Source organism: Bombus vancouverensis, chromosome 1, assembly GCF_051014615.1.
Source record: "Bombus vancouverensis nearcticus chromosome 1, iyBomVanc1_principal, whole genome shotgun sequence".
NCBI lineage: Eukaryota > Metazoa > Arthropoda > Insecta > Hymenoptera > Apidae > Bombus > Bombus vancouverensis.
Window position 1 is genome coordinate 10,543,317 of NC_134911.1, and position 27,072 is coordinate 10,570,388.

Consider the following 27,072-nt stretch of genomic DNA (forward strand, 5'->3'; position numbering starts at 1 on the left):
AAATTATATTTCCACATGACCATACGTTGCGGGTCAATTTCATTACCGCGCGTCGAATTTCGTCGTAAGACGGTTAATGAAAACAGGAAGAGTAAATCGAGTCAGAGAAAACTTGTATATATACGTATCTCATTTCCTTTGGTGTCCGTTTTTATGTACGTAAATCAGAGGATAATAGTTTATTTAAAATACAACTGTTACCCTGATAGAATCTAAAATTTGTATACTTTTACTGGAAATATGCACGATCCCGCACTTACGCACTTTTCAGTTGCGGTTTCGAGTCTAGTATTACATATGTATATTACAAACACCGATGTGATTCAATGCATCGTCACTCTCACGTGTCATCTCTACTTTGATCGAACAATCAGTTTCCAAAGCTACAAGCATTTCTTTTGATTCGTCAAGAGCCTAACGTAATCCTCGAATGTAATCTTTCAATTGCTACATCCTTCAACTCGCACCATCTATCGTCATATTCTCGATATCCGTTGCGCTTTATCGGAAGACGCTAAGGGCAAGGACGTTAATAGACGATCGAACAATATAACTTTGCCGACGAAAAAATATATATCCTACTTAATGGAACACGGTCGTTACCGTGGTGGAGCACACACCCACCTCCTTTTAATAAATTACGATAACATATATATATATTATATATATATTATATATAACTGTTATATATTATAACTATATATATTATATATATATTATATATATTATAACTGTTGGCACATAACGTGAATTTCGATAAAATTTTTATATATATACTGTTTCACCGTTTTTTATATACGAGTATATCCTTACCTATGGTAAAATTCTATGTACAGAAATAATAAAAATACATCATTTCAAAATTTCACGATCTCTATGCTAACACGCGATAGTATTAAATAAAATGGCACTCTCTTTCGTTTCTATGATGAATCGATCACGCACACACAGTCGTACACGCACACGCATAACAACTTTTTCTTTTTCATAATCATTCTACTCAAGTTCGATCGCACATTGACATCGTGTGTATTGTGGCAAAATCGTGCTTTGTTACGAATTAAATTTTTAAGTTTGTGCGGATCCATAAGTTCCTGTCGGTGGTCGATACAGTTTCGGAAATGTCAGGATCTGCAAGCTATTGAACGCGTATTTCCGAATTCCGATATTTTTCCACGTGTTTTCCCGTCGACATCCTTCGCTGCAATTAGAAACAGGTATTCTCAGTGGTACTGTTTTCCGTTTATGTATTATTAGGAAACAATAGTTACTGCTATCTAGTTGAAATTTCATATTCGATAGAAGAAATTAACCTTCGCATACAGTCGAGCGCTCTGATGTATTCGTGTTCGGCCAGATGATATTCGGCAGTCAAGATGTTCACTTGCTCCAGTGTTACCGACATCCCGGTGCGATCCTTCGCGCTTTTGCAGCTGGTAAACCTCAAACCGCGCATTCTTCGACAAATTTGTGAGGATAATTGTAACACCTCCACGTTCTTGTTTACTTTGGCCTGGACACTTGTCTTTAGATTCGTCATCAGTTCTGCTAACGTTTGGCCGAGCGGCGATCTTGCGCCAACTAATGGATTAAAATGATAAAACATAAAGAAAAGGTGAATGAACGAAAAGTATGTGAGGATGTAAGCGAATCGAACACCACCATACATTTAGATACTAAGATATTTAAAAAAACGAATAGAAGAATCTTACGTCGTTTTGACGACGTTTCCGTTGGCAAATTCAGCTTCTTGAAACGCAAATAATACTCGTTCAGTCTTTCGAAATTATCCATATTGCTTTTTTCCTGTGGTTTCGTGGTTCCGAGACTCTCCGCCAGGGAAGCCATTTCGTTAATACCGACGTTAAAGAAGACCGGGGTAACATTGAAGGAAATCGTTTGCCTAGAAGAAGGAACCAACGGCAGCAGAGAATAGATCGCATCCGGCACAGGAAGTACCACTGTTAGTGCTGTTCGAGAACCGAGTACTCTTGGTAGTGGTTGTTGAAACGGAGCGTTACAATTTCCCTCGAACCTGAAACGTTTGTGCCACTATTTATCGTTGCAGAATATATTTATTCGCTTTTATGTATGCGGGATTCGTCAATATCCGATTGTCATGAACAGCTTGAATTAATACCGAGACACAGACGGCAATACTAACCTCGGTTCGATTCCACACCTAGTCAGCGTGAAAGTTACGGTATGCATATCTTCTACCGCTACAGTCATATCTCCCCACATATCTATCTCGTCTCCGTAATAACTGACAAGTCCCTCGAACGAGACCAAAGGACCAAGGGTGGTCAAGATTAGAAGAAACATGGGATCGGGTCTTTGGCACCAAAGCTTTGCCATCAATCCCGATACCAAGCTAGTCAACTGAAATCACGATTCCAGATTATTACATGTATCGTTATCCAACTGTTAAGAAACTGTTAAGTGAAAGAATCACCGAGTGATGAAGTGATCGAGGGAAGCGTAATTAATCAAGTGAAGAGTAGTAGAGGCAAAAAGAAGGATATAAAAAACTTACCGCTTGACTAAAGCATACGTCTCGCCTGTACCGAACGTTACAAGCGCGTTGAGCCATTTTCGGATCCTCTTGCACTCTAAATACCGAATGCGTCAATCGAGCAGTTTTCAGCAATCCATCCATAGCTTGGCGTAATTTTTTCATACTCGGCCTGAGCTCGCTAGTCCAATCGACGATTGAGGCAAAATCTAAGCCTTCGGTGAATTTGTTCCTTTGTCCCGAATTGCTTTTAATCATTCGCGTCATCGAGTCGACAGCTTGGCACACTTTAAAACAAAAACAATACTGTGTTTACTCGTATACACGAACCAAGAATAAAATTACCGATTTATCAATCGATACTTTTCTAATTTGTTTGTTCTTTTCTTTCTTTTATACATTTTCTTAGACTAGATTTAAATATTTAAAAAAAAAAACCTGATTTCTACATCTGCAAATACGTAAATATAGTAAGGATAACGAATCATGGTTCTCACGCAATAGAAACACTAGTTAAACGATAGGAATCAAAGTTGCGAAGGATTATCGACGATCTAGTTTTTTACCTTCTTTGGCTTTAGAAAAGGCTGGTATCTTCTCCGAACCTGGACTCGGTTGTTGTCGAAAATTCGAACGATTTTCCACAGATGCATCGAGTAACTTGCTCGATTCGTCGTTATTCTTAATGTCGTTTTTCGGTTGAATCGTCACAACATGAACAGTTTTGCTACGATTAGTCGGAGCGCATCCTTTCAAGCTATGCGATCTGCCTACGATATTTTTATTCCGCAGTCGTACAGCCGGACTACTACATCTTCCACAAAGAAACTTAACTTTCGAGACTAAACACATTACACTCGCCTCGATATTTAATTGGGTCAGATCCCACGGCTCGGGTTCGTCAGTAGGTTTGTAATAATTAGCAGACGGTGAATTGCACATCTTTTGAGTATCTAGGAACCGTTTGCATGGATCAATGTCGCCTTTGATATCCGCCTCTCGTTCCTCGTTGTCCTCGCATTTGCTAGCATTTGTAGCCAAGATAGTATCGCTAACGACGGGATTGTTCCCACTGTCGTTGATGTCATCGGCATCGTCGTTGACGTTTTCACTGGTCGACGTTTCTGCGCAAGTTTCGATAATTTCCGAATTTTTAGCATCGTTTTCGACATCTGGAAAAATAACAAAATTTTCTTCGTCCTTTCCATCGGTAACGTTATCTTGATTAGTGGTGTTAACGTGATGGTTCACATGAACGTGTTCCTTTTTCGAGGGAAACGAGGCCGTATAACCGTTTTTCTCGTTCTCTTTTGTCCACAGATCTCTCACACATTCCGGAGTATCGGGTGTAACGAAATCGTCAAAGTCCGGACTTTTCAAGTCAAAGTTCAACTGTTGCGTAATTCTCTTAAAAGGAGACAATGATTGGTTCGTTTTAAAGTCTAAATTCAGAGAGTTTTCGTTCGAAGTTTCATGAACCTTGGCTACTTTGTATTCCTCTAAAAAAGTTAATGCTTCTTCGACCAAGCCAGGATCCCATAGACTGAGCAAAATTCTGGTCTTTGTGATCATATCTTCGCAAATTGGTAACATTCCACTGGTTTGTTTGTCTTTCGCGAGTTTCATCAAAGCACGCATAGCGTCGACAACGTCTCGCCGGAGTTGCTTAATTGCTTGAATAGCATCGTGTGCCATCGTTATCTTCGATGTTCCTTGATACAACTGATTGCCACGCGTTGGCGATTCTTTTAGCGCTTGCAGCAACCTGTCAAACGGTATACAGTCAACGATATGAGGATATATTCTACATATTTACCTAATCATCTATCGATCTATCCATTCTCTGATCCACTCGTCCTTCGATTCTATTCACACTGTTCAAACTCTATAGTTTATATATAAGTTACCTAATGAGTCCGCCGTTTTTACTTTTATGCGAATGCGCAGTGAATGCTCCGACAGTGATAAAGTCATAAAATCCGCATCTGTTTAACGTATCGTTATGCACCCACATTCTTTGAAGGTGTAAGTTGACAGGTGCAAATTCAAGCGTCCTATCGTTTCTGCGCGACGATCGCTTGAAATAACTTCCTAGAGATGTTATTATTTCAACGATTAGTGAGGCGCACGAGGTAGGGCGTTTCATATGGTAAACGTTTTCGTTTACCTTTGAACGCGGCCAAATTCTCTTTAGCTTGTGAATAAAGATGTAAAAGATGAAGATGGCGATCAAGCAATTCGATTTGCTTTGTATGCCAGGGCTCTCGTAGTTCACCCATGCCGGCTACTTCTTGCAGCAGTTCTTTCTCTTCTTGAATCCAAATTGCACTGTAGAAATGGAGAAAATGTTTTCTATGTTATCTACTTGATTCGTGAAGCAAGCTTACGCGAAACAAAATGTTACAGTAAACGAGGAATACTCACAGTAAATGCTGTGGGAATTGGAAACAAAGTTTACTCTCTGCCATGATTTCGTGTACACAAATATCGCCGCCTAAACCAGAGTGAAACCTGAAACGACGATGCACGCGATTCCAGAGAAATGTGACGAAAGGAGAGAAGAGAGAAAGAAAGAAAGAAAAGATACACGCGAATTTAATTTATTATTAAAATTGTACCTGTATGTTTGTATGTATGGATTAGCAAAGAGAAGCTTGAGTTGTCCTTGATGCGGCAACTTGATTTTGGTTCCCAATCTAGGTGGTAGTGATTGTGATCGTCTGTGCGAAAGTACCTAAAAAAAATCAACATACACACACACCGGAATGAAAAAAACAAAAAGAGGAACTATAGAACATGACAAATCTGGCGATGACAGGAAAATAATTGGCGATAGGTCGATGTTTACCTGATGATTCATTCCGCAAGAAGGTTCCTTGGATGGGGTACTTTCTGTACTGTTCCCTCTGTCTTCCGCTTCCAAATTCCACACGTTGATCGTCAAAAAGCCAACAGTTGTTGTTTTTGCCGACTTCAAAGGTATCCTCAATCTAAAAACGTTCGATCACTAGTCAGAGAGGCGATAGAATGAGAAAATTGGTAAGGAAATCGAGGGACGGGTAAAAAGGTCTGTTCGGAATTTTAGTTGGCCGTCCGCTTATGGCACGGACAGGCCCATTTCCCTCATTAGGAAATTCTAAATTACCGGTCCTCCCAGAGCAGTAAACGTAATGACTCGAGGCCAGGAAGAACCCAGGCAAGGATCAGCCGGAAGGGCACGCGGCAATTAAGCTTCAACCATCGGACAGTACACACAGCACGACAAAGTCCCAATATAGTTCAACTATAAGCAACGAAGAATACACACAGGACGACGCATGAAACAATTAAAGTTGAAACGGGTAACATTCACTGAAGAATTAGCTGATGCTCAAGCGTTACTTGATAATTACGAGGAAGGAGGGGCAGTAACCTTCCTTAAATACCGTTTGAACGATTTAGAAACAGAATATGCCACATATAGTACAAATCAGAGCGAACTAGACGATACAGACGAGGGTCAAGCACGAAATGAACGCATGGCCATAAAGAATAAATTCTTGCAATGCAAAGCAGACATTGCGGACTTAATTGAGAGAGTTACGAGACCGAACAGACAACCAACTGACGGAAATATGATGAACACACCGAGCACATCATATGCAGGTCTAGTCGCGAATGAAGCTGCTTTACCTAAAATTCAAATACCTACATTTTCAGGAGCCTACGAAGATTGGCCCGGGTTCGCGGATCAATTCCGTTGCACGGTTCACGATAATTCCCGAATCAATGACTGTAAGAAATTAATATATCTCCGCTCTTGCCTAACGCAGGAAGCGGCTGATGCAATAGCATCGTTGTCAAATACAGCTCGTAACTACCCAATCGCCTGGGAAATTTTAGAGAGACTATACAACCAGCCTGCCAAGATCGTATACAATCATTTAAAAGCATTATTCGAGGTATCTCCTCTACAACGTCTAAACAAGCTACAGCTTGGAACTGCAGGGTATGCCGTAAAAAACACCACACTCTTCCACATGCTGATAGCGAGAACTCAAGACAACCAACTCAGACTAATTTAGCATGTCGATCATCAGGAATGTCACCGGATATCATTTTATCCACAGCGGTCATAAATATCAAGGATCAAACCGGGAAACCGCAAAGATGCAGAGTCCTGTTGGACTCCTGCTCTCAGGCACATTTCCTGACAACCAATGCATGTAAACGACTAGGATTAACCACCAAAAGAGTCAATATACCTCTCTGTGGTGCGAACCATATGACATCGCACATCAATCGAACGACTCGAACCAAGGTTCATTCATGAATTAGCGACTATACAGCAGACTTAACGTTTCTGCTGGTCGACAACGTTATACAAGCAATGCCATCAGAAAACATTGATCGAAATAGGTTAGAGCTACCAGATAAGATTCCATTAGCCTATCCACAGTTCCACCGAGCAGCTGAGGTAGACAGTCTCATTGGAGCACAACTGTTTTGGGACTTCCTTTGCGAAGGAAGAGTCGATCAAGCAGACAAAAACATGCAGTTGCGAAATACAGCATTAGGTTGAATCGTCACAGGCGATACAGGCACAAGGAAGCAACCAACAAAAGCAACTTGCAATGCGACACTGAAGACTCTTTACGAAGATGTGAACAAATTCTGGAATGTGGAAGAAGTCTCGTCAAATAAAAGTTTATCTCCAAAGAAACAATCAACTATTACAGTAGTTCCTTCCTGGAGTCAGGCACAAAGCTCTAATAGTAGTAATAATGCAAAAACGACTACTGATATAACAAAAGGAAAAACGAAAAGGAAAAAAGTTAAACAACATTGTAATAACAATATTGCTAATGGGAATGATGGTAGTAGTAGTCGGTCAAATTACCTAGGTGTATCTTGAATCGCGTTCAACGTCACGATCGCGCTTCCAATCGGTGTCGCCGTTTGACTCACGCGTTCCCTGACATCGTAAGCGGTTATCCTCACTTTGGTTTCCGTGGTTAGCCCGTCGCTAGCTCGGAAACTGACAGTCGTTAGAAAGCCGGGATTGCTGCTTCGCTGTGTGTGTTTATGTGTGAGAGAGAGAGGGAGAGATTGTTATGAAAACTAAGCAACATAACACACTGGAATGAGTTTGTTTAGAAATTTACCTCTACTACCTCTGTTCGCGCATATTTAATCCAAGTTTTTGAACTTTTCACTTGCACATCTACCTCTAGAACCGGATTAGGTGGTCGACCGTGACCGTCGCAAAGGAGGTTGTCGCATGCCAACGATATCTCGCATATCGGTATTTCGGCAGGATCTGAAACAAGGGTCAAGTCCGATGACAGCTTCGAAACAACTAGAATAATAAATACCTATTAGGAAGGATAGAGTAAGAGAAAAACGAAGATGGCGGACCTGTCGAAATTCCACGTTGCAAGCGTAACATTTGGATGTCGGTGTCGTGTTTGTGCCCACTGAACGCTTCTATGCGTTGCTGCAACGCCAATAACTGACTTCGCATACATTCGTAGCTGGCAAGCTGAAGGGCTTGCAACCAACTGTCCCTCTCCTCGGCCGAATTTGCACCTAACGCTTGGAATAAACCTCCGTCGAATACTGAAATCAATCCTTTCTTACTATATTGCTGCTCATTGGTCAGACATTACAGGCGTCGTTTCTTGAAAAACCAAATGTGCTTACCTATACTGAATCCATACGGGATCTGATTGCTCGGTTGTTCCATGCGAACAAAACATTGTTCCAGTATTATCACACCTAAAGGCTCCGACCATTGCTCCCGTGATTTGAAATAAAACAATAGGTTTCCCCGTAATCTGCACCATCTCTCCAAACTTACTATGCAACAGAGAAGAGCGACAACTCCGTGTTAGTCTGTTAGCGTGTTTTCATCTGTGATGAAAACAGGTATTTCGTCCAAAGTTGCTTTCTTCTGTCTTTAGGAAGAAAGAAACGGGCTAGAAAAGGATATATATGTATGTACAATAAAATAGAAAGGGAACAGAGAATGAGTCATAAGTAGTGAGTTGAAGATATTCGACAAAGTTACATTTACGCATCCAGGTAAATACATATACGATATACATGTACATACACATAGGTCACAGAGGTAAATAAATGGGAAGGGATGAGCGGAGATCACACGACAGGCTGTGGCTGATTGTCTACGCTATTGTTTTACGGAGATACGATTTCCAGGCATTCGTCAGACAAGGCAACTATGCGATACACTAGTAGAGTAAAGAACATACATTTGTAGAACTAAGAAAGCTAAGAATGCATGCGATCTATAACAATATAGGTAGAATAATAAGGTTTATGTGACGCGGACGCGGAATCGTGCTATTCCATCGAGAGATTAAGGTGAAAAAATTAAGGGAAAATGTTAAAGGAAGACACGCGTACGAGTAAATATGGTATGCAGTAAAAGTAGAGTAGCACCGTGCCCGATAGGAATGGCGGTTGGATATGGCGTGATCGAGGAAAAGAATATAAGTATCGATAAACGTGACAAAAGGACGAACGAGATCTCGATCGACAGAAATCAATTTGATTTGATTCGATTGGACTGAAGTTAGCGCGTAACGAGAAGCGTGTTAATCGCGATTGATCGAGTTAAGACAGTGTGAAGGAGAAAATTTTGGATGAAAAACAAAAAAAACTCCAATATACCTTTACTCGTACTGGCTGTAACGCAACTGAGGTCTCGTAGTGTCTTATGTGTTTTTCCCTTTTGATATTTGTTGTCAGATTTTTTACCTGTACCTGCAAATTATACGTAGCTACAGGTAGCTTAATTAACGTGCTCTAATATCTGAACGCAGTCGGACGTGGCTGTACACTAAGCGGTACGTTTTCGTCTTTTCATTCCTTGATACAAGCTGTTTTATTCGTCTCGCTTCGAGTCATAAAGGCGATCGTATACGTCATACAGTATATACAATATATACAGTATACATACTACAAGCTACAGTCGAAGATCGAACGCTACCTTCTTCCCACCCATCTTCCCTTGCCCCTCTCTCACTATCCAATTTTGTTTTCTCCTTTTTCTTATCACGTCTGTTGCAATACGCGTTGTCACTTGTTACCGCTCTCGAGTCGATCTCAGCCAGAAAAACAAGGAACATTTTCGAATATGTTATATCGCGGTAGCTTTGTTTAGCGAACATAAGCGATTCGATCGAGTCGCAGCGAGACGGTTTCAATCCATGAACGATCGTGCACACGTCCGACAGGAGATTCTTCCATCGATCGTCAGTCACAATTTCCAAGCATGCTCGATTCGCAGAAATCAGTTTTTAAAACAAAAAATAGAAAAAGAAAATAAAAATATAATTGACAAGTCCACAAACTTGAAAATAGAAAGTACAATAAATCTACGGATGTTAAGTATAAAATGCAACATACTATATGTATAAATATATATAAAAATATGCATATGTGTATATGAATACACAATATATATGTATACATACGTATATACACACATACATATACAAACACAGAATATTCAAGTAGCTACGCGACATACCGAATTCGTTAATTGCCATTTAATGCAGGTATAAAATCACGATTTTGACTTTATTATGACATCTTGTAAGATGTTCTGGTACCGTGGATAATAGTATTCTAACACATAACAGTATCTTTCAATCATCTTTTTTCAAACTATTTATTGAAATTAGATGCATATTGTATTAAAATCTAGTATGCGCCATCAGAATGACACACCGTATCAAAATTGTGTTATTATTATTATTGTTGTTGTTGTTGTCATATCTGTTAATAAGGTAGCGATATTTGTATTAAAATGTATTAATATCGAATAATTTTCATACTCGTCCAGTAGGTGATATTTTAATCAAATCATTAAACAGCCACGGTAAATCTTTGCAACAACAGCAATAACAGCAAGGATAATATCAAAAGGATAAACAAAGGAATAACAATGTAAATGAAACAATGTTTCGCTCTTAGTACGTGTACATGTGTAAATAGGAATACATATGTATTCGATTCGGGATGTTTCGTAGCTTCGACGTGTGTAAGTATGTAATATACGAAAGGTTTTTTAAATGCTTATGCATTCGAAAGGTTTACACGAGAGCTCGACAAATTCTTCGTACTCGGCGGAAAAGGGAGACAAATAGCTTGAAACGGATAGCGATATTTGACGCTTGACGATTCGTTGATACTTGGGAAATTATTAAAAGAGAAGAAAAAATGGTATGATCGTTTGGCTTATACAGACGGCGGTGACGTCAGCGTTGAAGTCAGCGGCGAAGGTGAGGGCAGCAATGGCAATAGCCGCGTAAATCGGTGACTGTAAACGGGCGTCTTATGCTATACACGCGAGCATTGTACGAATCTCACAAAACTGAAAAATCTCACCAACTGATAATATATGTACGTGATGCGCGAATCGTATCCTTTTGGAAAACAGATGAGAGGTTGGCTCTATATTAAATACAAGACGAAGAATTTGCGTATCACGTGAGTTTATTTTCAATGATCAAATATACAACTTAGATAAGGAAAGAACATGCGTTGATTGGAGCATTTAAAATTACATGTACAACGTACAATTGAATCGATGAAAAAATAGGCGACAAATACGCTAATATTATTTCTATTTGTCAAGGACTAAATCTGATCACTCACTCTCAGTTCTGCGAAAGAAGCCTTCTTGACGTTCGCGTACATACAATATACCCTCCTTCTCGAATTTCTGTGAAGGTTGCGTAGCCAGGGTCAACAATTCTTGCTTGTTAAACCGCATCGCGGAAGGCACCCGTCTACCCGTGGGTAACTTCCACGTTATCTGCGATCACGTACTCTTCTTTCTTGTTATCTATCAAGAATAAACATTTAATGACACGTGTATCGCATCTCTTTCTTTCACGGTGTTACGTCAAATTTCCAAAGTAAAAAACGAAACGAAACGGAACGGAACATGGAACGAAATGGAAACGAAACGCGGAATAGAACGTAGAACAGTGGAATAAAACGAAATGGAAAACAGTCATCTAATCCTTATTCCTAATTCTACTGAACGCGAACGAATATAAAGATCGATCTCTGAAATCTATAACCTATATTGTCCCATACACACCTTGTACTTTTTTCTCATCTTTTTCCATGTTTCTCCTTCTCCCCAACCCCCAACCCCTAACCCCCCTTCATATAATTGCACTCCACGCTTGCATTTCTTTTTCTTTTAATATCATTATTTTCACTATCTCCGCAACAGCATGCATTTTGGGAGAAGATATGTTATTTATCGAATCGTTTAATCTATCAAATAAGTAATGAGAAGTAGATAATTTTGATCACTGGGGACGTAAAAACGAAAGTGCAGAACAAAGATAACAAGCGATGGAACCGCAAGCAGATATATTGTACCGCATCTTCGTGTAGGCAGTATGCTCTAATATCCTCTCGAAAATTATTCTCAAATAATCCATCAGTTTCTCCTCGCCGTAATTCGCCTTGTCGGACGTATATCGTGTTCCTAGTACCAAAATCACTAGTGAGACAACTAATATCACGCTAATCAGATTTCAAATATATCGCGTTGCGATGGCTATTTTCATGCTAATATGAAAATAAAAAAACATGCTTGCAAGAAAATGTGAATGCACCAGTAATCTATCCAAAGATCAAAGCTATTGGATCAAAATAACTATCGAACGAATGTGAAATGAATGTGTACCGTATTTCGCATCTCGAAACATACGACGTACGACGTATGACACCTATCAACGACTATCAGACAAAGGAGCAAGTGGTCGCGGCCATACTGTCGTTTGCTTCGTTCGATCTCGGTATCTTTCGTGTATTAACGAAGATTTCCGATTCAACTCGAATACCTCCGAGTATGCTCTGATGTGCTCGACAAAATTCAATAGCACTTGCCAATAATTTTCAATACGTTTCTTTGCTAACTTCTTTGTATATTTAATACAACGATCTACTTGTTTGTTCTATACTAGCAACCAAATAAACCGACAGCTTTTTCAAGAGATCTCAAAATTCACACGTAATTAACAGACATGAATTCACAATATATGAAGTCAGTTGATTAGTTATATGATATGTACATAAACAAATCCTGCAACATAGTAAAGAAGCATGGAATCATTTCTATCCGCATCGAAAGCAGTCTTGGTAAATTTCTGTTTTGTTTTAATTGGATTGCTGTAGTGAATAAAGTTATATTTTTCGTGAATTATAACAAGACAATAATACACGTCTTCACTTCTACTAAATAAGTTGAGTGCTAAATAATATTATGTAGTATATATAATAAGCTAATATAATGCAATTGGATAATTTACTTATATCACTAATTATTTCTTTTCTCTGTTTTTCCATATCATTAGTTCCATCGTAATTATTCCTTTGTTATTATATTTATATTGCATTAAGAACATGTTAAAATTAATATTGATATCAATATCTGTATTTTGATATCTATAGTAATAATTTTACATTCATAATTTCTCGTCTAAATTTATACCACGTATATCTATCACAACGTAGATGACGAGAAAAATTGTAATTACATTCTTCTTAAGAAAATTTTGCCCGAACAAATTAATACCACGAATTGCAACTATAGTTGGTAGCAGTTATATGTGACGTAATATGTAACAGATACTTTCAGTTTGTATCTTTTGCGCGCCAAATCTTTGAGACATTTAAAATTGTTAGTCATTAAAAAATTGAAATATGTTATCCTATTTTGCTTAAAAAAGATAAAAAAACCGGAATTATTGTATTATTTAACGATATTAGATAATAAATTGAATATGTGTGTAGAAAACTGAAAATAAACTTGAAAAATATAAGATATTTAGTTATTTATCAGCATAAATTGTTATTTTGCGCAACTATATGTAAAAATGAATTGAAAATGAAAATCCGAAGCAGACAAATTTCGAAATATACAAGTGAAAGGGATAAACACTGGTGGATAAAATTATTGGATGATAATCTAAGATATCGGTATAATAGGAACAAAATCTTTTTATAAAAAATTTTTAGAAGAGACATAGTAAATATTTAATGAGGTATTGGTTTGTATATTATTTTAGTCGAAGCCGCTGGCTTACAAAAGAATCTGCATCGTTTTGGGTAATGAATCTTGTGATTTAGACTCTGCCGTATCGGCATTGATTCAAGCTTTTTCTGAATATTTAGACGGAATTAAAAGGAAGGAAACAGATTTAGTGGTTATTCCGTTGATGAATATATCTGAAAGAGAGTATCGTGTAAAAACTGAAGTCGTATTCTTCTTGAAACGTCACAACATACCTTCCAACTTGTTGACATTTCGGTAAGTTACAAGATTTTCTAACAAATGTTATAGAATGAAAAAATGAAAGTAAATTGTATAGATAGATGATCGTATGTATATTAATAGGGATCAAATAGATTTGAAAGCTTTAAAGAAGAATGTGGAAACGAAATTGGAACTGGTGCTCGTTGATCATCATAACCTTCCGGACGAAGACACTTATCTAATGGATTCTGTAGTAAAAATAATCGATCACAGACCACAAGACGAACGGTGGCTGTGGCCTGGTAGAGAAATACATCTGGAGAGCGTAGGCAGTTGCGCGACGCTAGTGGCGCGAAATTTATTCGATAAACATGCAGAAATAATAGACTCGCAGATATCGAGTCTTCTGAGAGGTATGCAAGCAAGTCAGCAAGCAAACAAACAAGATGGCTTTCATTAAATTTTACTCGAATATATTATTCAGACATCAAATTGATTTTGCGTTATTTAAACGTAATTGTTATTGCAATTTTTATAGGTCCAATCTTGGTCGATACTTGTAATTTTTCAAAAGAGGCCGATCGTGCTACTCCCGCCGATGTGGAAATCGTGGAATCTCTGGAAAAAGTTGGACTATTAGATCTAGACAGAGATAAAGTGTTTAACGAGATCGTCAAAGCAAAATCTGACATTAGCGAATTGACTATCGATGATCTTTTGATCAAAGATTTAAAAGTAATTGTTGGCATACCGATTGTTGGATTGCCTATGTTGGTGAAGGTAAAAACTAAAGCATACGCGTATTCCTTCTTTTACGTATGAATTGTAATTCATTCAATTTGCATATCGCACTTTAGGATTTCCTTGATTTACAAGAGGATTATCTAGAAAGTCTTGGAAATTTTGCCAAATGTAAAAACACTACGATCGTCGTTCTAATGGGAATGCAACTTAATGCGCAAGAAATATCTCGAGATATCGCTGTTTTTTCGTCTCATGCCAATCGGCTAAGAGATAAGGTTAGCACAATCTTTCCGTTTTTATTTTATTCGATCTGTCGATAGAGATACGATCTTGGCTCAATTTTACTATTAACAGATAATAGAAGCTTTAATGGCGTCTACGCAACCATCTCTCGAATTGAGTTTGATTAGAAAAATTCACCAAGAAGATGGAGATGTTAATTTGTTCCTTTATGAACAAAGGAATCTACGTGCCACGCGAAAACAAATTTTACCGATCATTCGAGATACCGTTTCGTTGGAGTGTCGATGCTGAGTAACTATTCGTGATAGGATCTCTTGCTTGAAATTGAATTTGTAAAGACAAAATGCGAGAGATTATAAGAAGTCACATTTCAGATGGCAGTGTCAGTTCGTTGAGTTCAATCTTCCAAATAAATGAAATAAGAACAATAGGAAACAAAATGACTCATTTTACTTTAAGCTAAGTTGTTTCGAAACTCTTTAATTTAAGCTAAGTTGTTTCGAAACTCGTTAATTTAAGCTAAGTTGTTTCGAAACTCGTATTATAAATAACCAACACATTTAAACGCGCGAGATTCCACAGAATTACCTTATTTCTTTTGTTACATGAAGGGAGAGAGAGAGAGAGAGAGAAAGGGAGAGAGAGAGAGAAAGAGAGAAAGTGAGAGTAAGATACAAAGAGAAAGGTGGAGAGAGAGAGAGAGAGAGAGAGAGAACGAACGATCGATTGATACGACTACAAGTTGATGGTGATTACTCCAATTTTCTTCGAGTTAATTATGCTCTATGCCGAGTGTAACGTACATGAAAGATCGATACCATTATAACGATATCAACATCGTTACTACGATCGGAGATACATACATTGGAGGGAGATATTCCCCTATATCCCCTTTCGCCCCACTCTTCTCCGCCGCTCCTATCTTCGAGCAAACTCACCACCACCACGGGCCGATACCATGGATGTTGGGCTAAAGCTTTGGTCCAGGGTGGCGGAGTTTGCATCGAACTACGTTTCGCGAGAAACGCGACAAGACGAACAAATTTATTCGCCGGAAAGAGCCGAAAAACTAACCGAACGTGAGAAAATCTGTCAATTATATAGTGCGGGTAGCAACAATTCTTACGAGTTGTCGTTTTTTTCTTTTTCTAATTAGGACGTGCACCGTATGTATATACGTATATGTATAGAGAAAAGAAACAAGGAAAAAGGAGAAAAGTTAAAAGAGAAATTGAAATTACGATAAGTTGGTGCACTTTGATTCGTGGTTAGCTTTACAACGATGCTAAATTCCTTTCGTTTTTCAAAATTTACCGTGTTCACGTATCCCGTATACGCAATAAGTGGCATGCGTCAATCTTAAAAGGTAAGCACCTTTTGACATTGAGCTTTTTATCAAACCTATCGGGTATAAAGATCCAAACATATTAAGTGTCATATCGCATCAATTACGAAAAAGAAGACGCACGTGTTTCATATTTAATAATAATTGATACGATTCATTTTACACGGATGTAATAGATGTAGAAGAAATTTGGTAATTATAGTTTTGATAGTCGAATCGAATGAAAATTACATTATGAAACAGATCAGTTTCAATAAGAAAAAGAAAAATTCAATTTTTTTAATTTTTATTAATTTTTATAAATTTTTATAAATTCAATTTCGTCGGCCCATTTTGAATAATATCGAGCATAAACGGATATTGTTATATCTATTATAGAAATTATTGAAACGAATATGTGTGCGTGTACGCAACGTGTAAATAGTAAATACATACATGGATCGAGAGAAAAATACTTAACGGGACATAATAAGACCTCTCTAATCGTAAGAGAAAAGGATGATTCGATGATCCTGTCATTTACATTTGCCTCTGCGTTTGTATTTACGTTTACACAATGACGTATATACATGACATAGTTAAATAACATAAATATTATAAATATTGAACCGTTTGTCGAAAACGAATAAAGGTCCGAACAAACGAAACAAATGGAGCAAACGAGTCGAACATGGTCATGCTCTTCCTTCCTGCGGCACGCTCGTATTGATCGTACTTTACTTGTTGCACGCACACCCAATACCTATCCAGGACCCCGTGCGCATTCCCTAACCCTCTTTGTCTTCATTTTCCATCGGTGAATCTAATTAACGTGCAACCTGCAAATTGCCAGCTGCTAACTGCCGACCGTACAAGCGCTAACCTATCTAATATCGATAGTAATAGCGATACTTGATAGCGGTTTCGATAGTTGCAATTTCTTCGTCTCTCAACCATCGACAATCTACGATCGATTCTTTTTAGATCTTTCTTTCATAAGTACGGCCAGATACCTAAAACGGATATAGTTCTCTTTCTCTTTGGATACACTTGAATATCGAACGCGTCTCGCATGCATTAACGCGCTGCCCTAGTCCTTTCTCCCTCCTTTAATTTCGTAAATCATGTTTCTTTTTCTTCGCCGCAGTACGATTAATCACGTACCACATGCAACATCAACACCTACGACGACCGTCAATCGCGTGTATTTCGTTTTTACAGTGAAATAAATTGTGCCACGATATGGCTTGAAAAGCAAATAGCGATTATTCGTATTACACTTACGATCGATAACATGTAATATCTAATCTGAAAGTTATTATAGTAGAAATTAAAATATAATAAGTATAGTTAATGTATAGTTAATGCGATTAGTTGATTAAGCAATATACAGTTACAGCTTGAGAAATCGAACAATGTTAGCAAAGGACTCGGTCTACCATGAACTATAAAGAAATCGAAAACGATAGAAGATCCGGATATCGAGATGCGGTACATCCTAACGGTTGTCTCATTGGGAGTGCTTCTGGCAACTGTTCGCTGCAGAGAGAATTCAACGAAAAACGTTTTCGGTGAGGAAATGAGCAATTAAGGATAACGATATCGAAGAAATTAATTGTAAAAAGATAAGATCGATGAAATAAGGCCTGTATGTAAATATGTATGTTCGCAACTTGCAGATCAGTGCATCTTTCCCCTTGGCATGGAAGAGGGAAAAATTCCAGATGATGCGATCACCGCTTCTTCTAGCTACGAAACAAAATCCGTGGGCCCGCAAAACGCAAGGTAAATTGTTTTAAATGATCATTGTCGATAAAGGTAAAATTATGCGTACTATTCGATGCGTTTTACCTTCGAACGACTTAGATTTCTATATAGTTTATATAGTTTATATAGTTTAGAGTTCTATATAGTAGACTATAGAGTTTTACGATTCTTTTATCAGCTTCGCATCAGTTTCGTTCCGTTAAACGTAAACACTACCGGTGGTTGGAATTTAAATAAAATAGGATAAGAGATATTCGGTTGAAAAATAAGATTTAAAACGATATAAATACATACGTATACGCAGTATGATATGGTATGGCACTGTAGCGTAGCAGTCGGTAAGAAAGGGCGATACCGATGTTTGCACGTTTGCAGGATAAGACAAGAGAAGAATGGTGGCGCTTGGTGTCCAAAAGCGCAAATCAGTAGCGCGATAAGAGAATACCTGGAGATCGATCTGACGAAAAATCATCTGATAGCGTGGACCGAAACTCAAGGACGGTTTGGCAACGGTCAAGGTCAGGAGTATGCGGAGGCTTTCTTTCTCGAGTACTGGCGCGACACGAAATGGCATCAATATAGAAACTTGATGGGTGACAGAGTTCGTGTCTGTGTGTGATAAATCGACCGGAAATCGTCTGCATTGCTTCGAATTCAAGCACAGTCGCATCGAATACATAAGTACTTACATACATACTTATATACATATGTATGGGTCGTCGCGAGGAAGGAATTAGAAAAATATAAGAAAGTTACGATATCGTAAGCTTTCGGACGGTTATTCAAAGAAAAACACAGTCCTCTACGCTCTAGTCTGTACTCGAGAGCAAGGCGAGACGTCTCCGGTGACCGTTGATGCTGAGAAACAATGCGACTACCGATATTCCTACGTCGATACACCGATCGAGCGTCGTTCGTTTCAGGTACTACGCGGCAACAGCAACACCTACCTGGTAGAAAAGCAGAAGTTGGACTTACCGTTTGTCGCGAGCAAAGTGCGATTCGTACCTTACAGCCAACATCCCCGGACAGTTTGCATGCGAGTCGAAATTTACGGATGCGTATTGGAACGTGAGCATTTCTATACCGTATATTTTACCGTTTGCCTTATCGTTTAGGCGTTTCGTCATTTCTCGTCTATCGATTCGACACGTTACAATCGTGATAACGTGTACGTATTATAACATATGTACGCACTATACGACCATCAACTATTTTTCTCATCCTCAGAGTATGTCGCGAGTTATAACGCGCCTAAGGGATCAAATCCAGGGCCCGGAGGACGAAACGTTCAGGATGCTTCGTATGACGGTGTGGAGATCGAGCCTCTTGTTCTCGTAAACGGTCTCGGGCAATTGACGGATGGAATATTAGGCGAAATTTCTGAAATTCTCTCCTCTTCGACCAATGCTACGAACTGGATCGGCTGGTCGGATCGTACTACAATCCAGATTATTTTTCGTTTTCAAGAACTACGAGAATTTCAAAATTGCACCGTACACATCGCTCGTATACCACAACTAGACGTCGAGGTTCGTTTTCTTTATTCTTTTTTACAACGAGCTTACATACACATACACAAAATTCAGAATTAAAAAATTCCTTTATAAATATCTTTCCAAAGCTGACAATTTCTTTTATTTTTTTTTTTTCTTAGACATTTTCGCAAATGCGCGTTTGGTTTTCCATCGATGGTGAGAACTATCGATCGGAAGCAGAAAAATCCGAGTGGCCGATCGTTGCTGGATCGCCCGCTGCCGAAACGGTTTTGGTATCGATCCCTTTACAATCTAGAATCGGACAATTTGTAAAAGTGGAATTCAGTCTTGCCGCGAAATGGTTGCTTCTCAGCGAAATCACCTTTTACACTGGTAAGTGTTTAGATAATAGTCATATACGAGTACAAGAATATAAGAAAAAAGAAAGAGTTGGACGCGAATTAATAATGCTTTGTTAACCGTATTGACCGCAGGTAGCACAAGTCGGTCGAACGATTTGAATATTTTAGCTGATGATCAATCATCGGAAGTTCAGCAAAATCGAAGCGAACAACGAGCAAAATCCAGCAGCTCCGTCATCCACTCGACCATCAACTCCGTGAGTTTGAATGTAACGGATCTTTACCAAATCGACGAAGATGCCTCGATACCGGATGTCTTTCCCGTTGGTACCTCCCAAACGTATATCGGCCTTGTCAGCGGCCTATTGACAGTGTTTGTCCTTTTCTTAACGTGTACAACATTTTTGATCAAACAAAGAGGCCGTAACAAAGTCGCTTTGTTGCAAAAGCATACAGCTCTACTGTGCGACTCATCTGCACCAGACATTGCGATCTCTCCAAAGGATGTTAAACTCTCGAATTCGATCGTAACCGGATTGTCCTTGATTCGCAAACCTATCATTATTGCCCCTTCCGATAACTTGCCTGATCGATCCAATACAGATTTCCAAACGGACGCCAAAGCTGCTGTCGTCGATTCCCACTTCGATAATTCTGATGCCCGTTCCACTCTATACGAGAGAACATACAGTCTGTTCTCCGAAGAAAATCTCGTGGTTGCAAACTCAAACGCGTCCTCCACCTGTACAGCCGAATCATGTTCAGGTGAATCTAACCAACCTTTTCTACACAACAGTTTATATACTCTAACCTATTGACTTCCGCGCCTATTTGTATTATGCATGTGCGTATGCGTACATGATACTATATATATTATTATTACGTATATTACGTCAAATTTCATTTTTCTTCTACCCAATTGAATCCATTTCAGATTTCAAGCGCAAGTCGAGCTTCACGACAAACAAGTATGCGGAAGTGACAATGCCAACGACTATGACATATTCGACGAAAAAAGCGTTTCATCTTCAATCGAGAAACACGAATCAAAGAATCTACGAGGGGTATTATGCGGCAACAGACATTTTAACGGTAGGATGATGGATCAGATGTGTTTATAACAATTCTAACAAAGGTATTATATAGAGATTTTTATATAGATGTATGGTTGTAGATAAAGAGAAGGGAGATCCCGTCGACTATGAGCCCGTTTACACCGCTTCACATTCGTGAGGAAACCGTATGTTTACCAAGTACCATTGATTCCTGCAACGTTCAGCGTGTTTCCAGACACAGATTAAGAATTCTAGACAAACTCGGTGAAGGAAATTTCGGTTTGGTAAGAAGAAACAATATCGATGAATTAAACTGATAGTTTATCAATATGAAATTTAATCGAATACGTATGCTCAATCAGGTTCATTTATGTGAAGCAAAGGGTATCACGAATCCCGAAGTAGGAGCGACTCAAAGTCGGCAAATTGTAATCGTTAGGTCTCTTTGGCGAGGCGTTGTAGATTCTTTAAGGTATGTTACTAATTCCGAAATGTAACGCCGGTTCGAAAAACCTTTCTTTATATTCTTATGGCATTTTGACTTGAGCAATACACAGGTTTGACTTTACGAAGGATATGCATGTTTTGGCGATGCTCCAAAATTCAAACATAGCAAAGATGATGGCCTTGGTAAAAGAGGAACCGTTTGGAGCTATTTTCGAGTTCGGTCGTTTCGGAGATCTCCTTACCTTCTTAGAAAGTCGCGGTGGTAATTTGGACAACAAGGACGATATTAGGTGAGTAAAATATTAGGTGATTATATATCAATAGTGTATTTGCCTTTTCAATTTTCTTTCTATTCTATTATATTCTATTCGCAGCTATGACAACCATTTAAGCTTTATTACCCAAATTGCATCTGGCATGAAGTATTTGGAATCCATGAACATTGCACATTGTGATTTAGCAGCCAGGTAAGTAAATCGAGAAAAAAATGACAGAATCCGTAAAGAAATAAATCGACTTAATCGATCCTCGATATATACGTTGTGTAATATTTTAGGAATTGCATTGTTGGTCAGGATCTGACAATAAAGGTGTCGGATCATGCCATATATTGCAACAAATATGATCATCATTATTTCATCGACGGGCATAATGTAAAAGTTCCTCTTCGTTGGATGGCATGGGAAGCAGTGTTACTGGTAAGCGACTGTTTCTTATTTCCTCTTCATCTCATCTCTACGTTATAGTTATAGCTACGTTTCCTCGTCTTGTGTCCCTCGAGTATATGTTTCTGCTATCGTAACTTCGCTACGGATCCCATTTATTTTCATTTTTGTTTTTCCTCTCAGGGTAAACGTAGTTGCCGAGCCGACGTTTGGTCGTTTGCTGTAACAGTTTGGGAAATTTTTCTAAATTGTAAGGAGATACCATATGCGGATTTAACAGTGGCACAGGTTTTAGAAAACTGTGGCCACTGTTACCAAAGCGAAACGTATATTGGTGGTAATGGACAGCCCGATGACAACAACGACCAAAGGAATCATCATCGAATTCTTTCACAACCCGATCATTGTCCAGATGACCTCTACCGTGTAATGAAAAAATGTTGGAGTACACGAATCGAGGACAGACCCCAGTTTGCGGAAATTCACCTATACCTCGAGAGACTAGCCCTCGATTGAACGTTCGAGATACTCGAGATCGAGTAGCACGGACCAAATGGTTACAATCAGCCAAGAAGCATCCTGTACGTAAATTTCAGCTTTTTATGCTGACTTAACCTGTATTTTCGCTTCATTCATTTCTTTTTTATATCTATTCCTAATGTATATTTCAATCCATCTTAAAAATATCGTAAAACTATTTCTTTCGCCCATTACAAACACCCTTCGTAATCGCTTCAGGATGCTCTGGCCATTAACTTTTAATGCTCAATTAGGTTTATATATAAATCAACTTTTATGCATATAGAAATATTCACACTTGTACACACTCACATACATCAAGCGAGAGCGAGAGAGAGAGAAAGAGAGAGAGTGAGTGAGTGAGTTTCTGCAATCGTGAAACACAAAGCACCATAATAAGAAATCATATTGTCTTGTCCTTCGATTAACTGTAAATGATCGGTTGTAATATGCAAAAACAATCGATGATTCAACATTGCAACCGTGATTCTTTACGTACGAATATTCCAACAGCGAAACAAATAGACGTTGCAATTGCGTTACAATTCGAATGTCTAGTACCTCAGCTTGTTTAGCGCCCAATAATGTTACAATACTGCTTATTCTGTATGTGCGAAGAATAAGTTGTTGCATATGAAAAATAAATAAGATTCACCGGTTTGGAAAAACGCGCGGCAAGAGAAATACGTGAATTTGAACGATCGAGCACGCAAACGAATACAACAGAAATGAACTTTTCAATGGACCGTTAATATTTACTTTTTATCAAAGACAGGCGGAAGATGGTTTGCAAAAAGGGATATTGCATTGTTTCGCATGAATAAATTCACGTGCTCGAGTTTTGCATTCGAATGTGTTACGCCGTTACGCTGCAAATATTTGTAGAGTAATAGATAAAACTGCATATCAAAAAGATAGCCAGTAATAGTGGTTTGCGGGCGTTACTACAAACCAAATGGGACAATCAATATCACGAACATTGTTTCATACAAATTAGACGATACGCGACTTTAAAAAGTAATTATCGATCGATTTGCTAACACTTACCGAATATTTTAGGATATTACACCCAAGCATTACCAATCGGATTGTATCCTCACGGGTGAATCGATCGTACTCTCATCGTATCGAGCGTTGATATCTACGCGTACGTTTCTATAGAAGCATAAATTTTTTTAAATGTGCGATTACATTGATCGACATTTGTAATACAAATCATACGTATCCCATTAAAAATTATATTCTTCATATTTCCAACGTTACGGTAAATAAAAATTGTTATACACTATCTAATAAGCTGTGTCTATTGTTGGTGTTCTAATATATGTAAGACAATACTAAAACAGTTAGAGGGAAAAGCGTATGAGCAATTTCAGACTTCATTGCTAATGGTTTCTATCGGCACCAAAGGGATGATGTTTGTTTCTCGATGAAACTCGTCAAGGGGTTGCTCCCAACGTTCTTCGAAGTAGATTCCCAAGAGAAATTTTGTACCAATTCCTGTGTTAATGGCCCAAGGCAGATGATGCTCGAGATATAATTTCCTTTGCCTAAAACGCCAAAGAGAAATTCGACTGATTGGACTGGATAAAATCCGGCGAATTGAATAAAAAGAAGATGGAGACAAAACCATCGATCGGTTGCAAGTACCAGGCTCGAGATTCACTCGATGAATTTACCTTGGACGCAACCGGAACGCTCCAAATATCGCTCCGCTGAAACACATTGGTAATCGTAATTGTAACGCTTCTACCCACTTGACCGTCACTTCTCCAAGCATCGTGGTTGGCATTAGAAGTAGAGCATGATAAATATCGTGTGTTTCTCGATATCGTTGCATTACATATGCTAATTCAGTATCTTCAACGAATCTGACCGCAGGTCTAGTATCGGGGGACACGTTCTGTAACAGACCAATATTTTTGTTCCAATTTGCAGAAACGCGCTAACAATTTCAGTATATGATATAATTTGTAAGAAACGACCAATCGATTGGTGTGATCGTTGTCTACGTATATCTCTATCGAATCGAATCGAATCGAGTGGAGTCAAGTCGAAAGAGCTTACGTTAACGTCCAAAAAATCGCAATAGATCCTGCCAAGGGTTCCTTGTGGTAATCGTCTTAGCGCGGAAAAATCAATCGTAGACGAGGATATACGTGGTTTCCTGGCAAGAATGCGAGATCCCTCGGAGGTTGCGAGCATTTTTCGATGACAGTAGGAAAGAGCGTCGGTACCGGTCGTTTCTGCCAAGCATGCGATCATGTCGCCGCGAAAAGGATCAACGAATGAGATCGCGGCTGCACCGGCCGCCAAAATTGCACGTTGCACCGGCGACAGAGATACACGATGTTTCGCGTAATCCATCGTGAAGGATGACGAGCAGCCAGAGCTGCTGAATAATCTTCGAAGTGGCCAGCCTGAAACTGACGGAGGACTGAATGAGAATCGATCGTGTTTCTTTTCTCCAGAAATTAAATTTATTCACTATAAAATATACTTTTGTACACGTGCATTATTAATGATAGTATATTGCACCTTCGAGATTTCGAAGTACGTATGTACAAGTTGTATTTCACAAGGTAAAGGTGATACGCTATGGCGCGCAACATCTTATTATTCATTTCTTCTATCCGGTAACGGTCTTATCGCTTTGGTATAGAATCTTATATCTTATTTATGACTATTACTATAGTTTGTCACGCTTGCTGCTCTTTCCCTATTCCCATTTCGTTCCCTCTTTTTCCGGCTCCCAAAAGCTTTACAATTCCACAACAAAGAGGACACGTGACACGTGTCGCACACTAACACAGATACAAAACACTAATACAGAGAAACAATATGATGGGCTCGAGGAAGCGAGAGCAACGGAGAGAGAGAGGAAGAGAAGAACAGAAAGAGCCGCGGCGACACATGGCACGATTTCGTTGCTTTGTACATCGATCATACAGCTTGCACTTTATTTGTCGTTTGGTCATCGAAAAGCGGAGAATATTTTGGTTCGGTCGATTCCTTCCTTCGAAAGGTTACCCAAGTGTAAACCAAGCTACCGACGACACTTAAATTCAATCCTACGAAATTTAACCACGTAAATATGTAGTCACCACCGATCATCATTCCGAGATAAGTAACGCATATATTTTTCAAACATCCGATTATCGTGGTGGTCAACGCAGAGTTATAAAGTGTGCAAAGTATCATGCTGTAGGACAATACAAAACCCATCACACATGAAAGGCCAAACTGTACAAGAAAGAACACATTGTTCCAATGTGGAAATTCTATGATAGAATGCATGTCTTCCATCCAGTAGGCAATGCTAATCGCTGGGACAATCATAAACAATGAATTATAGTACATCAGTCCGTATTTTCCTAGTTCCTTCGAGTCCAATTTCTTCTTCATGTAGACACCATTGGCGGCCGTAAAAAAATCGTTCAATAGGATAAAAAGATAGCCCTCCAAATTAAAAGCAAGATCATTTAACGCAGCTACCACTGCCCCGACCATCATCATGTATACGCTCAACTGAACGGAAACACGCGCCCTTACTCCGAGAATATAGTATTCAGCGATCATCGTCATAAGAATGCTAAATCGTCTAAGGGCGGTGAACATTGGAAGGCTCAGCTGTTTCGTACCACCTAATCCAAAGATCATGTTGCCGATGTAAATGATCGGTAATGGCCATATCTTGACACACGTTGTTACTTCTAGGTTAGGAAATTCAACGTAGCGCAACTTCTTTGCTGCGAAAAGTAACATAATGGTAGCCAACATTTGTCCTATGCCGAGCATTTGAAACGATGGAAATTCGAACGACGTCAGCACTGTCTTATTTACAACTGTGATCATAAATGAAGATAACCCGTAAAATAGGGCAGAACCGACCCTCGCGAACATCACATTTTTATGACTCCACGGCATACCGATCAAAATTGATAATATTCTCTTACTCTCTTCTTTTTTTCTTACTTTCTCTCCTTCCCTTCTCTTTTCTCTGCGTTCCAATCACAACTTTTATATTACTAATATGCCAAATTTATATCAAATTTCATAAAACATACACTGGTATAACCTTATCATCCTTCTATCGGTTTTCTATTTCTCCTTTTGTGCTGCACACGTCGCCAACGAAGATTCCACTATCCTACTGGTTCATTCAGTATTATTAACAGTAGTAGTATTAACATTAAGTGTTCATTACTTAATGTTACTGAATACCATTAAGATTTGTTTATAAAACGTAAAGTACACACACGAGTGCTTCTTTTTCCTCTAATTATTCTTTAAGCGTGTTGACGTAATATTTTATCTTCCGCTATTCTTCGTACTCTTCGTTTATCGTTGTCGTTGGCACATACAAATTTTGTATCTCGCTTTTCCTTCTGCTTGTCTTCTAATCTATTATCTTTGTTCTCAAAATGAATCTCAGTATATATACCTAGTATACTTGCATACATACGTATATCGTATTTAATTCTTTTATATGAAGATTAAGAATTTCTGCTTTGCAAGATTTTTATCAAATTCCTTTTATAATTTATTTCATTTATAATAATGAATACATTGTTATTCATTTAATTTTCAGCCTGTTATTAACTAATTTGTTATAAATATCATTCATCGATTAATAATACTAGTATACATATTTATCGCATGTACA

At 38.6% G+C, this 27,072-nt stretch overlaps 5 protein-coding genes across 20 annotated transcripts; 2 read left to right on the forward strand and 3 right to left on the reverse strand.

Annotated features, from left to right (window-relative positions):
* Positions 1–164: 164 nt before the first annotated feature.
* Positions 165–11,312, reverse strand: LOC117153320 (inositol polyphosphate-4-phosphatase type I A). 5 transcript variants are annotated; one of them, XM_076618373.1, is made up of 17 exons: positions 11,180–11,312; positions 9,188–9,280; positions 8,198–8,353; positions 7,913–8,113; positions 7,669–7,814; positions 7,395–7,567; positions 5,364–5,505; positions 5,134–5,249; positions 4,940–5,026; positions 4,683–4,843; positions 4,423–4,606; positions 3,082–4,280; positions 2,537–2,802; positions 2,165–2,382; positions 1,713–2,035; positions 1,314–1,581; positions 165–1,201 (listed from the first exon to the last, which is right to left on the reverse strand). In XM_076618373.1, the coding sequence occupies exons 1-17, from the start codon at positions 11,295–11,297 to the stop codon at positions 1,069–1,071; spliced, it is 3,984 nt and encodes a 1,327-aa protein (XP_076474488.1). In that variant the 5' UTR covers positions 11,298–11,312; the 3' UTR covers positions 165–1,068. The 5 variants fall into 5 exon arrangements, with proteins under 5 accessions (XP_076474488.1, XP_033183148.1, XP_033183151.1 ...); XM_033327257.2 differs by having other exon boundaries at positions 7,660–7,814; XM_033327260.2 differs by having other exon boundaries at positions 7,660–7,814; positions 8,198–8,349; positions 9,188–9,297; positions 11,180–11,279.
* Positions 10,774–15,237, forward strand: LOC143302666 (exopolyphosphatase PRUNE1-like). 6 transcript variants are annotated; one of them, XM_076618499.1, is made up of 6 exons: positions 10,774–11,011; positions 13,615–13,856; positions 13,944–14,215; positions 14,341–14,582; positions 14,660–14,821; positions 14,901–15,237. In XM_076618499.1, exons 2-6 carry the CDS (start codon positions 13,765–13,767, stop codon positions 15,078–15,080), a joined length of 948 nt encoding a protein of 315 aa, XP_076474614.1. In that variant the 5' UTR covers positions 10,774–11,011; positions 13,615–13,764; the 3' UTR covers positions 15,081–15,237. The 6 variants fall into 6 exon arrangements, with proteins under 6 accessions (XP_076474614.1, XP_076474628.1, XP_076474601.1 ...); XM_076618513.1 differs by having other exon boundaries at positions 13,721–13,856; XM_076618486.1 differs by lacking the exon at positions 10,774–11,011 and adding an exon at positions 12,547–12,685.
* A 758-nt stretch (positions 15,238–15,995) lies between these two features.
* LOC117153332 (discoidin domain-containing receptor 2) lies at positions 15,996–23,694 on the forward strand. Of its 2 annotated transcripts, XM_076618396.1 has the most exons (15): positions 15,996–16,155; positions 17,507–17,684; positions 17,793–17,898; positions 18,256–18,481; positions 18,804–18,951; positions 19,111–19,412; positions 19,538–19,751; positions 19,853–20,485; positions 20,655–20,812; positions 20,895–21,059; positions 21,138–21,247; positions 21,333–21,512; positions 21,597–21,689; positions 21,779–21,920; positions 22,071–23,694. In XM_076618396.1, the coding sequence occupies exons 2-15, from the start codon at positions 17,600–17,602 to the stop codon at positions 22,401–22,403; spliced, it is 2,895 nt and encodes a 964-aa protein (XP_076474511.1). In that variant the 5' UTR covers positions 15,996–16,155; positions 17,507–17,599; the 3' UTR covers positions 22,404–23,694. The 2 variants fall into 2 exon arrangements, with proteins under 2 accessions (XP_076474511.1, XP_076474515.1); XM_076618400.1 differs by lacking the exons at positions 15,996–16,155; positions 17,507–17,684; positions 17,793–17,898 and having other exon boundaries at positions 18,344–18,561.
* On the reverse strand, positions 21,533–26,623 carry LOC117153328 (ubiquinone biosynthesis protein COQ4 homolog, mitochondrial). Of its 6 annotated transcripts, none has more exons than XR_013058353.1 (5): positions 26,485–26,623; positions 24,474–24,832; positions 24,086–24,309; positions 23,454–23,956; positions 21,533–22,107 (listed from the first exon to the last, which is right to left on the reverse strand). XR_013058353.1 is itself a non-coding variant. In XM_033327282.2 (4 exons), the coding sequence occupies exons 1-4, from the start codon at positions 26,490–26,492 to the stop codon at positions 23,779–23,781; spliced, it is 780 nt and encodes a 259-aa protein (XP_033183173.2). In that variant the 5' UTR covers positions 26,493–26,556; the 3' UTR covers positions 21,533–23,778. The 6 variants fall into 6 exon arrangements, 1 of the variants encoding a protein (XP_033183173.2); XR_013058349.1 differs by having other exon boundaries at positions 26,474–26,556; XR_013058350.1 differs by having other exon boundaries at positions 26,382–26,516.
* Positions 24,864–26,368, reverse strand: LOC117153327 (UDP-sugar transporter UST74c). The gene has a single exon (XM_033327281.2). The coding sequence runs from the start codon at positions 26,331–26,333 to the stop codon at positions 25,350–25,352; it is 984 nt and encodes a 327-aa protein (XP_033183172.1). The 5' UTR covers positions 26,334–26,368; the 3' UTR covers positions 24,864–25,349.
* Positions 26,624–27,072: the final 449 nt, after the last annotated feature.